The sequence below is a fragment of the Myxine glutinosa genome, chromosome 7 (genome assembly GCF_964187855.1).
Source record: "Myxine glutinosa chromosome 7, kmMyxGlut1.1, whole genome shotgun sequence".
NCBI lineage: Eukaryota > Metazoa > Chordata > Myxini > Myxiniformes > Myxinidae > Myxine > Myxine glutinosa.
The window spans coordinates 43,233,453-43,251,774 of record NC_136267.1 but is presented as its reverse complement, the minus strand read 5'-3'; the positions used below and the strand labels follow the sequence as shown (position 1 = coordinate 43,251,774).

At 41.5% G+C, this 18,322-nt stretch overlaps 1 protein-coding gene across 1 annotated transcript in view; it reads left to right on the top strand.

Moving 5' to 3' along the window:
* Positions 1-18,322, top strand: part of STAC (SH3 and cysteine rich domain) — a 249,134-nt gene that overhangs the window by 77,408 nt on the left and 153,404 nt on the right. Inside the window, exon 3 of the mRNA XM_068122179.2 lies at positions 16,941-17,047. Within this exon, the coding sequence (XP_067978280.2) occupies positions 16,941-17,047 (107 nt within the window). The remainder of the gene's footprint in view (positions 1-16,940; positions 17,048-18,322) is intronic.

Here is an 18,322-nt window from a genome sequence, read left to right as displayed (position 1 = left end):
TTGAAGAGGAAATTGAAAAAAGCCTTTTAAATAGGAAGAAAAACAGCGTGTTGTAATATACCACTGAATAAAACACTGCAGGGGAAAGTTTAAACATATTTAAACAGAACCATGAAGAACAATCTTATATTCACAAAAATACCAACGGGGAGAGGGCCGAGAGGGACAACCATGAGTCACGTGAACAGGGCAAAAGGTGAAAGGAGAGTTTAGGCACTTTTAAATTGAACAGTGAAAACGATCTGGGGAATGGGGTGAAATAGGGGTGAAACACGTGGTGAAAGAACGAACGAATGAAAAGAACAAAGAAGGAAATGTTTTTTCTTTTTTGTTTTTGTTGAGTTAAGATTTTAAACAAGGAAGTATGGGGTGAAAAGACTGGGAAAAAACTGAGAGAACGAGAGTAGATGGACCACAATCGACCGCTGAGAGAAAACAAAGCCTCCAGGTAGGAAGCTAAAATAACTAGGGCGTAAATAACGCGGCACGAAATACTCGACTATTTTATACAGGTATGAAATATTAACACCGAGAATCTTCCTAGGGACACACTATACACACGTAAGATAAATACAGTTTCGACAAAAATACAATTGTGAACAATTACTTAACTTCGAGCGTGCGTGTGAAGATTGTGGACAGCTTCGAAAAACCGTGACCTCCCCGCCAAGATCTCACGAGATCTCCCGAATCACGTTTGCCATTCAAACCAGGACCGTTTGCCCAGGACCTTTGACTGATTTTGACCATATTTTATACCGATATACTACACATGCGTACAAATAAGCTGCTTAAGTTTCAATCTGATATCTTGAAAAATTCCTGATGTTTGGAAAGAATAAAATCACAAAAATATTCCATCCCTTCCCCTCCCTCATGCTGCACCATCCTCCCTCCGAACCCGAACCCCAGCCCTTCCCCTCCCTCCTTTCACCTCCTCCCACCCAACACGCCCCCCTCTCTCTTTTTGTAAGAAGATAACTTTTGAATGTTCTCAGCATTCAGGAAAGGGCACTGACTTTTCATAGCAAGATTCAACTGCAGGATCAGAACTAGACCGGTCAGGCATTTGTATTCCTGCAGTGCAAGCTACTTTATATTAAAAGCTGAGAGTCTATGTAGGCAGATGTTTGGATACCTCTCTACTCAGTTTTATGAGATTCATTCAAAATACTTTAATATAGAATGCAGTGGCCTATGCTGGCATAAACCACACATCACTTTATGATGAATCTGATTTTTTCGGGATTTGACACGGATCAGTCAAGTTAGAGGCAATATTGCTCCCATAAAATCCTTTCAAATCAGGGCAAAATTGTTGACTTTCTGGCTGTTATCCATTTTGCTTGATCTTCCGAATCTCATTCTAGTGAACATTAAACTTGGAAGCAATATGTGCCGACACATCATACCAAACAACATATTTAGCCAACGAGCAGCGGTACTCACGGGCAGGGCTTCAAATGGGAGGCCCAAATGAAAAGGCAAAATTTCAGAAATGGAAGGCTTTTTTTATTTTAAACGATTTATATAAACATCCGTTAAATCATATCACACGCAAATCATCAAAATTTAAACAGTATTTGTCGAATTTCAATAAAAGCCACATCACTGTTCATATCGGTAAATATTATTCGATCGTGTTTGGAAAAACTGGAAAATTGGAAAAATTGGAAATTGGAAAATTGGGGAAAAAATTGGAAAAACAATATAGCCTATTTTACTCCAGGGGGTCCCAGGATTACCCACCCAAAATTTTGTTGCGATCTGTTCAGCCGTTTTTGCGGTACCTGGGAACAGACGGACGGACAGACAGACGGACAGACAGACATTTGGTGAATTATTTAGCCAATGGTTCCAGATGTAGTGCTGCTTGGGGCATAAACGGTCTCGTTTGACATCAGACACCAATGGGGTCTCATATCGGGGCTACCGAAGCAGTTTATACTGTAGGGTTACAATCCTGGATGCGTTGTCACTCTGGCACAGGAAGTCAGGGACACAGGAAGTCAGGGACACAGGAAGTCAGGGCAGGAATTTGGAATTTGGCCAGGGTGCTGGCGATAGCTCGCTTACTCTTCGTGAAGGGGCACCGTGGGATCGTTGATGTCCACCAACTAATGAAAATGAGTCTGACTTTAATAAAACAAGGAAAAAAATGAAAACTGTCCTTGTCATGTAGTTGCTGCATCATGAAGCATGCCATTCCTCAGATGGTAGCGTAAAGCTGGCTGTCTACATTTAGTTTGTGGCTATTACTGTATCTTTTTTGAGTATGCCATTGTGAGATGGTTTCCTGTTCCACTTCCTGTCTTACTTTTAGCTGTATAATTAGTGCTACCTGTTGTATGTGGATGATATGACATGAGCATCTAAGGCTGCGGTTTGTACATACAACTGGGGATCTCATGTGTTTCATACGAACGTAATTATATGGCTTTGGATTTAGGATCCTGGATATCCTGTCTGCTAGGATTTGCTGGCAGATGATACGCAGATCCCACAGTATCTTTCATGAAGAAGAAGTGGGTTATCACCACCACTCTGAATAAATTACAAATTCCTGCCACATGTTGAATCTGACGCCAACCAGCCTGCGGATGGGCATTAAGCTTGGTGTCCTCTCTTCCGGTATTAGCTGGTGGACGTAAAAAATCAACCTTTGTCGTCCGATATCGAGACGGGTCTCAGTATATGAATGGGGGCAACAATGCCCTGTACAAACAACTTCGCAATTGAGTTCAAAGAGAACTAGGAAACGCGAAAAAAACGTTTTATTCATGGAATATTGAACACCTGAAACTAGTGGAATCTGGTAAATGGCACAAACAACTTAGAAATCTGATTGGTTTCAAAAAAGAAATCTCCCCGGTTACCAGAAGCGGACAAGACAATTCATGATTTGGTTATTGAACACGACACACACTTCGCTATAATTTGCACCGAGTTACCAGCCCTTGACCTCTCCAGCTTGTCCTCATATTTACATGCTCCCCCAGTGATTAGTAGATATGAGGTAGAACGATGTGCCTACCCGATCAAAGTTTTCCGATGAGATATCAGGTCCACTCACTACAACAGTTGGAAGAATGCCTCCGTCTGTGCTGTAGCAAATTGCCCCATGGTGACCGAGTGCAACCAACCACGACCAATCTTAGGCGCTCCAGGTTTCTCCAGAGTTTTTGGCGGACCGGCTGATGGCAGACCTTAGGCCTCGCATTGACTCAGCTCAATTTGGCAACATAAAGGGTAGTTCAATCAATCACGACCTTGTCAGTATGTCAGCTCGATGTAATTTACAGAAACAGACAAACCGGGCCATCATGTGAACATTTGCGCAGTTGACTTCACAAAGGCTTGGACCTTATCAATCATAGCAAAGTGGCCCAGAAGCTCATTGAGGTCGGGGTTAATCCTGAGATTCTCCCAACTATCTGCAGTTTTTTTTGTGTGATCATTCACAAGTGGTTCGCTACAAGGGATTTACTTCCCACTCCTTGGATCTCACATTTGGAGTATTTCGGGGTTAAGTTATGTCCCATTCTCTTAATAACGATGATCAACGATGCAGTACTTCCGACAAATTACAGATGGAAGTATGTTGATGATCTGACTTTGGTGGAAGTAGTTCCCAGAAACCAACAAACCACAATGCAAACACAGATGAATGCTTTCAGTGTGTGGTGTCAATTAAATAACTTGCGACCTCAACCTGAAAAATTCAAGACCACGCAAATCAGCTTCTGGAAGCACCTACCTTTCCAACCTCAATTAACCAATGATTACTCACCCTTACAAATGTTGGATTCGTTTACCCTTCTTGGCATCACCAACCAAGTTGACCTGAGATGGAATAGTCCAGTCCTGCAAATGGTTACACATGCTTCACAACGGCTGTACATACTGTGTGTTTTGAATAAAAATGGTGTCCTTGTTGGTGACCTGGTGACCATTTACAAAATGTATGTCCGCCCCATACTCGAGTTCGGCTCTCCTGTGTGGGGTTCGAGATTGACCGAGGCACAGAGCGTTGAGGTTGAACGAGTGCAAAAGCGTGCAATCCTTTGCATAACAAACGATAACAGTAACTCATACAAACAAAATGTTGACATCACATAGCTCATCCCTCAGATCGGCAGGCTGCAGCCTTTTCACTCTCTGCAGACCTGGACAAAACAACAAACTGGTCAAACAAGTGGAACATGTCTTTCAATCCTGACAAATCTCACACTCTCACTTTGTCTCTCCGAAAAGACCGTCTGGACAACCCTTCCATCTACTTTCTGAACAATCCTCTTGAAGAAGTTCTGTCACTTAAGCTTTTGGGTCTCACTATCTGCCATGATCTTTCCTGGGTAAACCACATTTCCAAGCTGGCCTCCAAAGCCAGTCGCCGACTGGGCATCCTCCATCGTGCGAAGTCCTTCCTTGGCACACCTGAGCTCCTCACCACATACAAGGCTTTCATCTGCAGCTCAATGGAATACTGTCCCCCCCCTCTGGCCTGGTGCTCCTGCATCACACCTTGATCGGCTTCACGCTGTTGAAACCAAAACATTCAGAATCATTGGAATCTCCCGCGATGAAGCCGATTCTGAGGGCCTTTCACTCACTCACCACAGGCAGATAGGTGGTCTTTCTGTCTTCTACCGACTCCTCTCCGGCCTTGCTCCCCCAGCTCTCTCTGTGCTCTGTCCCCCAAATATTCCTACAGGTCGCACAAGATCTGCCAGTAACCCTCTTCTGGTGAAACTGCCAAAATCAAGACTCTCTGCTCACCTTCACTCCTTCATTCCTCTTTTTTCCCGCCTATGGAACAAACTCCCTCACTCTCTTCAATCCCTCTCCTCCCTCCAGGTCTTTAAAACAGCTGTTCACCACCATCTTTGTCTTCCCCCATCCAAAACCTTGATCTTTTCTACCCCGTTAAAACATCCCAAATCCGCCTCTTTCAATCCCCAACTTCTTTACTGAAATTCCTCGTCGTGACATTCCTGTGTACCCCTCCCTCCTCCACCAGCCCTCCCCATTCCACAGATCTACCGACGTCCTTGTATTCTTCTGTTGTTGTGCTTGTGTGCTTCCCTCTCTCCCCCTCTTGTCTCCCACTCCCTTCATTGTATGTTTTATGTGTATGTGCATGTTTTCATGTTCAATGTGTTTGCTCTTACACGATTCTGTGTCCAAAAAAAATAAATTCCCTCTATCAGAGCACAGACACGAATTCCTCACGCGGTTTGGAACAAGTCTTCTCAAATTGGGGAGTCATCGTTAAATTCTGCCTCCTATCCGTCAATCTCAATATCGTTCCTTCCTCCAACTAAGAAACTCTGTAAACCTGGACTTTTCCAGTTGGAGAACGCAACGGTATAAAAGTCAACCATTCCCCACCTCACAGCTTTATTGACCTCGTTATCATCAGTACATTAATTTTTGTACATCGTGTGTTTTCATCACCACTTTTCCAGAGTAAAATTACGACCTTTGTTTTTTGTATATCCTGTGATTTTAACCGTGCAATGGTTATGTTATTATTGACTTAAGACCATAATCTTTTTTTAATGGTATTGTTTTTATTTTGATGCAATGCAGATGTAATTGTTATTTTATTGTTACTTTACTGTTATTTTATTGAAAAATGATGTTTTTTTATTTTACAATGTAAACCACATGAATTTGTCAGTCTTCGGACTGCCTTGTTTGGTGTTTTATATGAATAAGCCGAAGAATTATTATTATTTTTATTATTATCTGTGCAGTGTCTGTGTTGCGTTGTGTTGTGTTATCTCATCACTGAACTATTCCTCCAAACTTCCGGTATGCACCTATCTCTCCCGTGTGTGTCCTAAAGGGTTTTGTAATGAAAATTCTTGAAAAAAAAATAATTAATTATTTAATTTAAAAATTTTCACCTAAAGTCTTCAACTTCAATTGTTTATAAAAAATATTATATCAGTTATATTACAAATACATTTGTGCAAAAGAAATGGTTGTATTATGATTGATGGAAATCATGACAACACAGCAACTCACAAGTCATCATCTTCAGTTAAAACAAGCCTGTTACCAGGTTTTGAATTTTTGTTACAATGTGTGATGAGGCGTTTTGAATTTTTGTTACACGTGTGATGAGGTGTTTTGAATTGCACAGCGGGAGCTGGTAATTACGTCGAGGTGAGGTAATTTTAATAACGTGGCGGTGAGGTATTTTTTGATAACATGGCATGGACGTGGTGTTGAGGTGTTTTGAATTTTGTGTAATTACCCTGTGGTGAGTTGTTACCCTGCGCTCATGAAGCAGACAGCGGGGTTAAGCGATCGGCTGCGTGCGTACGTGTGGCATAAGTGCAGTACGTACATATGGCGGACATGTGTGTCTGCATTTTTAAAATTCACTTTCTGAGCAACCATTGGTCCGATTCACACGGAATTTTCACCATAGTGGTGCCTCCGCCTGTAGATTTTTTCATTCATAATTATGATGTGATAGGGTTTTATATATATATATATATATATATATATATGTATGTACAGTGCATTCAGAAAGTATTCAGACCCCTTCACTTTTTTCACATTTTGTTATGTTGCAGCCTTATGCTGAAATCGTTTAAATTCATTTTTTCCCTCATCAATCTACACTCAATACCCCATAATGACAAAGAGAAAACAGTATTTTAGAAAGTTTTGCAAATTTATTAAAAAGAAAAAAACAGAAATATCACATTTACCTAAGTATTCAGACCCTTTGCTATGACACTTTAAATTTAGCTCAGGTGCCTCCCATTTCTCTTGATCATCTTTGAGATGTTTCTACGCCTTGATTGGAGTCCACCTGTGGTAAATTCAATTGATTGGACATGATTTGGAAAGGCACACACCTGTCTCTATAAGGTCTCACAGCTGACAATGCATGTCAGAGCAAAAACCAAGCCATGAGGTCGAAGGAACTGCCTGCAGAGCTCAGAGACAGGATTGTGTCGAGGCACAGATGTGGGGAAGCCTACAAAAAAAATTCTGCTGCATTGAAGGTTCCCAAGAGTACAGTGGCCTCCATAATTCTTAAATGGAAGAAGTTTGGAACAACCAGGACTCTTCCTAGAGCTGGCCGCCCGGCCAAACTGAGCAATCGGGGGAGAAGGGCCTTGGTAAGATAGGTGACCAAGAACCCGCTGGTCACTCTAACTGAGCTCCAGAGATCCTGTGTGGAGATGGGATAAACTTCCAGAAGGACAACCATCACTGCAACACTCCACCGATCTGGGCTTTATGGCAGAGTGGCCAGACGAAGCCAAACAGTTCAATCTTGGTTTCTTCGGACCACAGAATCTTGTTTCTCACAGTCTGAGAGTCCTCCAGGTGCTTTTTTGCAAACTCCAAGCGGGCTTTCATGTGTCTTTCACCGAGGAGTGGCTTCCATCTGGCCACTCTACCATAAAGCCCAGATCGGTGGAGTGTTGCAGTGATGGTTGTCCTTCTTGAAGTTTCTCCCATCTGGTCAGGTTCACCATGTTTTTTCGTTCAAAATCATGGTAGATTAGCAAACCTATACATTTTTGGAAACGTTATTACATGGAAAATCTGAAAATCAATGTTTACATTTGCCAATTCCGACCAATTCGATTCGACCAATTCGATTCGACCAATTCGACCAATTCGACCATTCGACCAATCGACCAATCGCTTCGATCGACCATTCGACCATTCGACCAATTCGATCGATTCGATTCGATTCGATTCATCGAATTCGATTCGATCGACCATTCGACCATTCGACTGCCTGTGTATATTTTGTCATTGACTGCCTGTGTAGATGTGAAGTTATACTGACTGCATGTGTACATATGATTTTGCTGACTGCCTGTGTATGTTTGGTGATATGAATTATTGTGACACATTTTGATGTTATTAACTGCCTGTACAAAATGATAACATGTATTTGATTATGCAACTTATCGCGAATATAAAGACAGTGTTTTGCAATTCAAAACCTTTGATTCGTGTCTTACCATTCCCCATAGCACTAATTTGATACTTTCATTGGATTCCTTGTCCCTGAAAATATAGGTTTAGTATATTTTAAAAAGTTTTTAGGGTAATTAGAGGCAGAAATAGAACAAAATATGTATTTTACAGTGGCCATTTTGAAAATCCAAAATGGCCGCCATACAGGTATCTCTCCAAATGTAAACATTGATTTTTAGTTTCCTTATGCTATAACCTTTCCAAAAATGTATAGGTTTGCTAATCCACCATGATTTTGAACGAAATATAATTTATTGACAGAGTGAACCTGACTAATCTCCACACAGGATCTCTGGAGCTCAGCCAGAGTGACAATCGGGTTCTTGGTCACCGCTCTTACTAAGACCCTTCTCCCCCGATTGTTTAGTTTGGCCGGACAGGTGTGTGCCTTTCGAAATCATGTCCAATCAATTGAATTTACCACAGGTGGACTCCAATGAAGGTGTAGAAACATCTCAAAGATGATCAAGAGAAATGGGAGGCACCTGAGCTAAATTTCAAGTGTCACAGCAAAGGGTATGAATACTTATGTCAATGTGATATTTCAGTTTTTTATTTTTAATAAATTTGCAAAACTTTATAAAATCCTGTTTTCTCTTTGTCATTATGGGGTATTGAGTGTAGATTGATGAGGGAAAAAATGAATTTAAACGATTTCAGCATAAGGCTGCAACATAACAAAATGTGAAAAAAGTGAAGGGGTCTGAATACTTTCTGAATGCACTGTATATATATATATATATATATATATACAGTATATAATGTATTTATATTTTGTGGGTTTTGTGTATTTGTGTCAAAAGTTCCACATCCAAAGAACACAGTCCACCAAAGCTTGTTGATTTATATTTGCATGCACTTCAGACTTTTTTTTTCTTTTTCTTTTTCTGTGTATACAAGATCGAGGCTTGTGTAAGAGCTAATATTAGTCACAAAAAGACAAACTGACACATAAAACATAAGATAAAGGGAGCGGGAGACAAGATGGGGAGAGAGAGGGAAGCACACAAGTACAACATTTGAGAGCAGGGACATCGGGAGATCTGTGGGAGGGAGAGGGCTTGGGGGGAGGCTGAAGCACATGGTCAAAGAAACACATACCCTCAGCCCACCAGACTAGAATGCATGGTCATATCATAACTTTGGGTACAGCTGGCCATCTTGTGACAGTTAAAAAGGGTAAAAATCAAACATTATAACCAAGCCTGGACGAACATCTTGTCCACACATCCAAAGTACACTCCAACAAAGCTTGTCCAACCAGTGCACGTATGTAACTTCAACCCGAAGGCTGAAAAACATGTTCAAAGAAACACACGTCTCTTAACCCAAATACCAGAATGCATGGTCGTGCAATTGCTGGGGTCCGTCCACTGGTAATCATCAGATGGAGTGGACTCCCCCAAGAGTTGAACTGGCAGTTTGTAGCAGGTGGTCTTAAATGTCAAAAGGATGTCAAACTGGAATGGTGATTGTGGGCCCTTGTGTTAAACCAGCACTTGCTGTGAAAGGGTTTTGCTCAAAAAAGGGCATCCATTAATCCTCTCTCATGTTGATTTGATTTGATGCACTGTACTCTTTGCAGAGGGTTTTGGCTGTCGAAGCAGTTTCTTGGCAACGGTTATACTAGGTGGTTTGCCATTGCCTTTCCAGCATTGTTTGTCCATGCACTTTCCTTTTAAATGCTAAGCGTCAAGCAAGAAAGCAGCATGTACTTTTATAAAAGTTATTTGGTATGACTCGGACAGGGCGGACCTTCCAGACTCAGCGCGGACACTCAAACCATTACACCACCTAGTCTGGTAATCTGCCACCTACCTCCCATTTAATATCTTCAATCATATTTATGTTCATTTATTGTCTGTCTATTCTCTGCCTTACTCAATCAGCTTAAAGTCCTTAATCCTGTAGGAAAGAAGATTTTGGTTTGATGTGGAAATGCCTCTTTGTATTGCATATCTACCAAATACAGCAGGCAAGGGATATTCTTTCGTGATTGTTTGTGGGAATTGGGGGGGGGGGGGGGGGGGTGGGAGAGGTATAAAACACAAGGACACTGAAAAGGACTTCCAAAAAGGAAGTTGGTATTTCAAAAAAGTGAATCTGGGGTGAAATTAGCGGGGGTAGAAAAGATCAAGGTTTTGGATGGGGGAAGATAAGAGATGGTGGTGAACAGCTGTTTTAAAGACCTGGAGGGAGGACTGAGATTGAAGAGAGTGTGGGAGTTTGTTCCAGAAGAGGGAGAAAAGAGGAATGAAGGAGTGGAGGTGAGCAGAGAGTCTTGATTTTGGCAGTTTAACCATAAGAGGGTTGCACGCAGATCTTGTGCGACCTGCAGGAATATTTGAGGGACAGAGCCCAGAGAGAGTTGGGGGGGGGGGGGAGGGGCAAGGCCGGAGAGGAGTCGGTAGAAGATAGAAAGACCACCAACCCGCCTGCGGTGAGTAAGTGAAAGGCCCTCTGAGTTAGCTTCATCGCGGGAGATTCCAATGATTCTGAAAGTTTTGGTTTCAACAGCGTGAAGCCGAGCCAGGTGTGAGGCAGGAGCACCGGCCCAGAGGGGAGAACAGTATCCCATTGAGCTGCGGATGAAAGCCTTGTATGTGGTGAGGAGATCAGGTGTGCCAATGAAGGACTTCGCACGACGGAGGATGCCCAGTCGGCGACTGGGTTTGGAGGCCAGATTTGAAATGTGGTTTTCCCAGGAAAGATCTTTGCAGATAGTGCGATCCAAAAGCTTGAGTGACAGAACTTCTTGGAGAGGATTATTCAGAAAGTGGATGGGAGGGTTGTCCAGTCCACGCATGTTTCCACACATGAAAGTCAGTTATCTTCGGATCATTGTCTCTGAAGCTTCTTTTGGTACACAAGTACACCCGCTAACTACGGGAGTGGCAGTGTGTATATATATATATATATATATATATATATATATATATATATAGAGTATATAATGTATGTATATTTTGTGGGTTTTGTGTATTTGTGTCAAAAGTTCGACATCCAAAGAACACAGTCCACCAAAGCTTGTTGATTTATATTTGCATGCGCTTCAGACTTTTTTTTCCTCTTTTGGTCATTCCTCTTTGGCGTATATCGATTACAGTCGATCTATGGTCGGGTCTCAAGAACATTGGGTGTGTGTTCATTTACAAAGTTTCTTGTGGAGAGATCGCCAAGTGGTTTAAGCATTTGAGCAAGCATTCAATTCAAAACCGTTAAGCAACGGCTGGCTTGGCAAGCGCTAGCTAGCTGCTTCGTAAATGAGCACACCTTCCTCCCATACAGTTTGGTGTTAAACAGCAGGAGCGAGTTTCAAAAGTTCACTATGAAAAACGCCACGTTTGCGCCAGTAAGGGTCATGTTATTAACCCAACACTTATGGGTTACCTCGAGTACAGAAGATCTTCGCTCAGTTCTGCAAGTAAAACTTACCTCACGGATGTCGGGTTTCCTACAAATTTCTTTATTTAGTGTTATATTGGTGTTATAAATAGCATGAGCGACCGTTTAAAAAGCTAATCATACGTGTTTGTGGTTTATAATATTTTTACCTCTGGGGGAGGCCTTTGGGCCGTTGCTCCCACGAAAACGCCATGATAAGCTATTTATAAACGTTGACTCGATGTTTGTTCAAGGAGGAAAAACACATTGGGGAGGTGGGATATTAATGCTATTGCTATTGTTTTGTGATAACATTAATATTATGCTATTATCGTTAGTTTTATTATTCAAAGCGGCCTTGAAAAAACGCCACGATAAAGCTAACTTAACATGGATATACACCTCAACATGCAACCCCATTGACGGCAATGGTGGGGAAAACCCCCTTGGGGAGGGGGGCAAATGAATGCGCTACAACCTTCATTATGTAACCCTTGGTCATCCTGTCAAGTTTGGTTGAGATTGGATAAGTAAGGACGGAATGTATTGGCGTCAAAAATTCATCAGACAGACATAAATGGCGTATTCTAGTATGATATCCAAGCCAATGGAAGTTGAATCTGTCTTTCACCTTCTTTCCAGTATTTTTATTGCAGCTTATAAATAATTTTCTCTCCATACTTACACCTGCAGCGGAATACGATCGTATGTCATGGTTGGAAAGTCAGATTAGCAAATTGGCTATTACAGCTCCACAATCGCGGTGAATGACCAAAGTAGTTATACAACAGAATCAAACCTGTTGGATCCCAACGTCCAAGAATGTACGGCTTGCCCAAGATGCACAAAGAAAATGTCCCACTAAGACCGATATTGTCTATGGTTGGTTCGGCACAACATGAACTGGCCAAGTGGTTGGGAGAGGTCCTGCAACCAGGATTGGAGTCACTTTCACAATTGGTGATCACAGATTCTTTCACATTTCCTGAAGCAATTTGTACTACAACACCGACAATTGCGGACAACATAATCGCCTCCTTTGATTTACAAATCTTGTTCACGAATGTCCCACTGACGGAGACTATTGATATACAATATGTGCACATCTGCTATATCACAGTGATCTGGAACATCCGCAGATCTCAGAACAAGTCTTTGTGGAGTTGATGAACACAGCAACGAGGCAAGTTAAATTTAGTATAAGCAACATCATGTATGTCCAAACTGATGGTGTGTCCATGGGTTCTCCATTAGCCCCAGTGCTTGTGAATATCTTTGTGGGTTATCACGAAATACAGAAACTTACTGGTTGGCAAGGTGTGGATGCTCCCATCCTATACTATCGGTATGTTGATGACATTTTTGCTTTGTTTGAGTCTCAGATGGCATGTGACGCATTCTTGACAAAGCTCAACACTCTCCATCCAACGTTGAAGTTCACCATGGAGCGGGATCTTCAAATACTTTACCATTCTTGGATGTGTTGGTCGAAAGATCCGCACGTGGTTTCACTACATCCATCTACCAGAAGTGTACCTTCACTGGGCAGTATACTCGCTGGGATTCCTACAGCTCCACGAGATACAAAATTGCATTGATCAACATCCTGGTGAACAGAGCGAGGAGGATTTGCTCACCTCGTAATCTTTCTGCTGAAATGGACAAAATCATGAGTATACTCGGTGACAATGGTTACCTGGAGTATATAATCAAGAGATATGTGCCCAAGTTTCTTAACACGACAAAGGAACACAAGATCGGTCCAGACAAATGTCCGGAATATATCAGGATGCCATGGAAAGGACAATCATCACGAAGGTTTGCAGAACAAATCAAACATACGGTATCAAACACGTACCTGGCTGTGCAACTTAAAGTAATCTTCGCCTCTCGCTGTTTGCTCACATCTGTCAAGAAGGATGTGCTGCCCGCCTTACAAATCAGCAATGTTATCTATGAGTTTAAGTGCCGATGTGAAGCTCGGTACTCGGGCCGAAGATTAGCTGGTCGTATTAAACAGCATGTCCGTCCCTCTGTCGATTCGTGGAAAGAACTTGGGAGTGAGGACTCAAACGGGCATGTAAGAACGTTCAAGGGCCGTTGGTCAATTCTTCTTGGTCTTCTGCCGTTACACAGCACTTGGTTGCCAACCCCGTCTGTGCAGACCAGTACAATGCAGATACAGGTATGTTCAAGATAGTAAACTGAGGTCGGAGTATGTTACATCTGTGTAAGGTGGAAGCAACCTCGATCCTTTCCATGGACCCGCAATTGTGTCGTCAAAAGAAATTTGTACATTCCGTCATTCTTTCAACATGGAAATATCAATGGTGTTGCCGCAACCCCTGTCCATGGTTCATATGCAAATAGTGAGCCCTCGGCTTTGGAGGAACCCCATCTCCCCTCCCTCCAAGGTGTTTGTGCAATTGGTGAGTCAATGCTCTCTAAGTACATTGTACTCCGCTGCAGCCAATCAGAGCCAGAGATAGTGATGACTATAATCCAACCAATGGGAGTTCAGATTACCATTTACGTCGTGACTGACGAACCAATCAGTGTCAATTTTAGTTTGTCGTGTTTGTTTTCATGTATTTTAAAGTTCTGCAGTACCAAGCATCTGTTCATTTATAAGTAAGTATACTAACATGATTGATCTCGGCACAAATTATGGTAACATTTCACTAACACTTTTTTTGGCCTGTTTGGTCCTGAATTTAGTCCCATATGGATTGGATCTGACTGAAGTTTTTGTTTGGTCCAATACCAACATAAGATATGAAATTATTGAGTATGTCCTATTTGAGCCATCTAGAAAAACAAACACATATCACACATGCATATATATATATATATATGGATTTTGTAAGAGTTCCTTCTCTAGTGGACTGGTCCATAAATTGAGAATTAAATTATCTTTCTGGTGTTGGATGCAGTACAATCCTACTGAGATGTTGTGGGGTGCAGCTCTGCTAAGCTCATTCCTAAAAGGTGGAGCCTCTGCAACTGTTTTGCCAGAGGAGCCTTTTGTGGTCATCTTATTTCGATTCTCGAAGAGATAAGCTTCTACTATTTGATGTGATGTCCGGATGTCTGTCTGTCTGTCTGTCCGTCAGTCCATATGTTAACGTTTTGCTACCCCTCCCTTGTCACCCAGCTGATTGTTCTGAAACTTGACACATGAATACAAGACAGTCGCCCACACAATCACTCTGGCTTCAATTTTTCGACTTTTGATCATGGGAGTTCCTGGGGGTGGGGTTACCCCCTGAAACTGCGGATGTTTAATCGTCCCTTATTTACCGATCGATTGCTCTGAAAACCATTACTCCGACTCTCTTAGAGTCTTAGATTTTTCTATTTCTGATTTGGGGGCTCCCAGAGGGAATACCCCGAATCTCAACCTTAAGAGATGACCGTCAGCTCACTGTCTACTTATTTTCAATTTAAATTGTTCCTGACTAATACCAGAACTGTTTTGTGTATCACCGACAGGTTATTGCATGGCAGGCATTTCCTTTTGGTCATAGCTCATGTGGCACTTGCTTCCTGGTACCCACTACAGTAATGGGGTCTAATCTCGACATATATCTACATCACACACAAACTTCCCATAAACCACTTAAGCAGTAGAATAGACGGCTGAAAAGCAGAGATTACACAAACTAAAAAAGGGTATCGGCAGTTGTAAGTAATGAAAGAGAGATAGAAAGGAATATTGGGGTGGAAGGGTCATCACCTTGGAAGCTTGAGTATAGCAATTGATCATGTCCATGTGCTGCACAGACAGTTAATTATTTGCTGAAAAGAGTTTGGAGATGGAGAGATTTGCTTGTTCAATCACTGAGGGTGCTGGCCATTGTCTTCCTTTTTCAAGACCGACCTGGTAATGAGGAATCATTTTATGAGAAGGTATTTGGAGGAAGGCCTGATTGTGCCATATTTACACCTGATGCTGGTTGTGATAATTACGCAGCTAACCCCAAGCAGGGAATATATGAAGGATACCAATACACAATGGCATCATCTTTTCAAAATATACCATGGGATTATTAACCGCAGCAATGTAATTGCAGACTGCATCGCTGACTTTACGTCCTGACCTAAATAATGCGTCTCAAGTTTAGTGTCCCTTCTGGCACGGTCAAGACTCAGTCTGGTGTCTAGACAATTCATAGTGAGCACAGTATCAAGTAATCTCACCCAAAAATTTACCTTCGTTTTTAAGTCTTCTGTCGATGCTTTAATCTTCCTGCACTTCCATTTGCAAATGTAAAATCTGAAATGTGTTTTGCCCTGTCAAGGATGATTTGCACAAGAAGAGATGTGCAAATGATCTGCATTCATTGACATGAGCAGGGCCCAGCTTGAATGAAAGTTGAGGATTCAGATGAAGTTGTTTGATCGTTTTTTAATCTGTGAGCTTTTCTCTGTTCATTGGTTGCATTATTTTGTATCAATTTGCTTAGCGGTTAGGGTGCCGGCTTGGGATCCTAGGATCCTGGGTTTGAATCCCGGTCGATCACTGAATTAATGCCAGGGGGGTTGACTCAGCCTGTCATCCTTCCGAGGTCGGCAAATTGAGTACCAGTTCACTGGTAATTCCCTGTGTGTTGCAAGAGGCGACTAACAGGGTTGGCGGCAGGAAGGGCATCCGGCCGTAAAACATTGCTCCAAAAAGGGGACCACGGTGCCCCAAAAAGGCCAACCCCTGCTCTGCGGGGAAAAATGACCTCCAAAGGTGTTTTTTTTTTTGAATCTGCTTGCTCCAATCAATTTGCTCCATCTTATTCCAAGTCAATATAACCGACAACAAACAAGCACCCCTCCGCCCTTATAAACCATTTATATTGAACTCTATTTTCCCCATAACTTTTAATCATGACACTTTTTGATCTGTGTAATCAATGCTCAATTTTGTTTTGTTCAAATAGGGAAACAGTGAACATCTTTTTATTGATAACTTTGAAACAGTCATTCAATGTCAGTTGCTTTATGTCTGAAAAATTCACGAGATGAACTTTCACATGATCAGCACCAGAGAGGTGTGATTATACAAATTGTTCAATGATTGCAGCTTTGAATGGAACCAAAATGCATAAAACTTGTAGAGCTGAACATGTGAAAAGTTATTCAATTGTCAAAGTTAATGCATATTCTCTCAACAAATCCTCACTCCTCCCATTCATCTTCCCCATCTTCCTGCATTACTTGACCAAAATTAATTACTTGACCAAAATTAAAAATTAATTACTTGACCAAAAAAAAAAAAAAAAAAAAAACACAAACAGTTTGTCTAAACATTTTGGCAATGTTTCAGCAAACAAAAATATTTTAATACATAATTAATTGTCCCAGATCATAATACACTTTTCACGTATCTGCACATCATGCAGTAACTACCATAGGAAAGACATCATTTAAATAATGTATTTCCAAAGAATATTCATGAATATGTACTTTGCTTAATGAGAATGTGGCCAAATTCCAATACTTGCCTCATTGTACTGCTTCTTGACTTTGCCTGTGTGCTGCAGACACAGGAAGTAACAACAAGTATGGCCTCCGGTGCAAGGCGTGCAAGCTCAGCATCCACCACAAATGCGTCGACAGCATGGAATACTTGCGCTGCATGGGAAAAATGGTACGTGATGAACAAAGCTATCTACACTTCCTTTGCTGAGGTATCTAGAAAGTATTGGAAAGTTTGACTCTGATGTCTAAATGATTGTATTGCCATAGAACCGCATTTCAAAACAACCCCAAATCTCCTGCATTATGAAATTGTTACTCTTCAAACTCTCTGGGAAAGCCAGGCCCAATGTTACATTATGCTTTTCGAAGATTTCATGAATATGCTAGCACAAGTACCTGTCCCCAGTGATGGGTAAAGTTTTGGTTAATTTGTCTATGTAAATTATTTCATGGACTTTAATAAAGGTTTATTGTGTTGCACTCAAAAAAAAATCCAGATTTTTCAATCGGAGAACAATTATTGGTCGTCCTGTTTGCCAACAATTGCTGTATTTGTGACTTTTGCCTCAATTTGCGGCCTCAACATGGTTTATGAGGCTGTGGCCAAATAGCCAGTGTTACTTCCTGCACAAAGTTGTATCTGTACTCCGAGTATGGAGTCTGATGCTGAAAATATGTGACCGCACATGAGAGAGAGAGAGAGAGAGAGAGAGAGAGAGAGAGAGAGAGAGAGAGAGAGAGAGAGAGAGAGAGACAGACAGACAGACAGACAGACAGACAGACAGAGACAGACAGACAGACAGACAGACAGAGACAGACAGACAGACAGTCAGACAGTCAGACACACAATGAGAATGAAAGAAGGATACTTGAGTGTGTGTGTGTATATATATATATATATATATATATATATATATATATATATATATATATATATATATATATATATATACACACACACTAGTGAGGTGGGGAGCCGAAATCAAACAAACAATGCGAAAACGGTGAATGCTAAAACATGAAACCAATAAATTCAACACTCCTGTGGCACCTTCAGTCGCACGTCAGACATGGACAGCAGGTTCGTGAAAGACTTAGAAAAAAAAAACGGCGAATGGGAAACCATGGAACCAATAAATTCCACATTCCTGTGCCACCTGTAGTCGAACATCAAGCATGGACAGCAGGTTCGTGAAAGACTTCCATGAAAAACGTACCCGTTTGAATAGCTCTATACCCAGTCAATGGCGAATCTGCATACGACGATCCGAGAATGTCACGCTGAGAAAGTAGAAACCCTCATGGCATTTCGTCTTCACTTGAACTCGATATCTCTATTTTCATTCCAAACAACATAACTCCAATCACAAATTAAATAGCATTAATATAAAAAATAAACTTTTACCAACATTCGTGACATAAACAAATATTTAAATCCTGATGT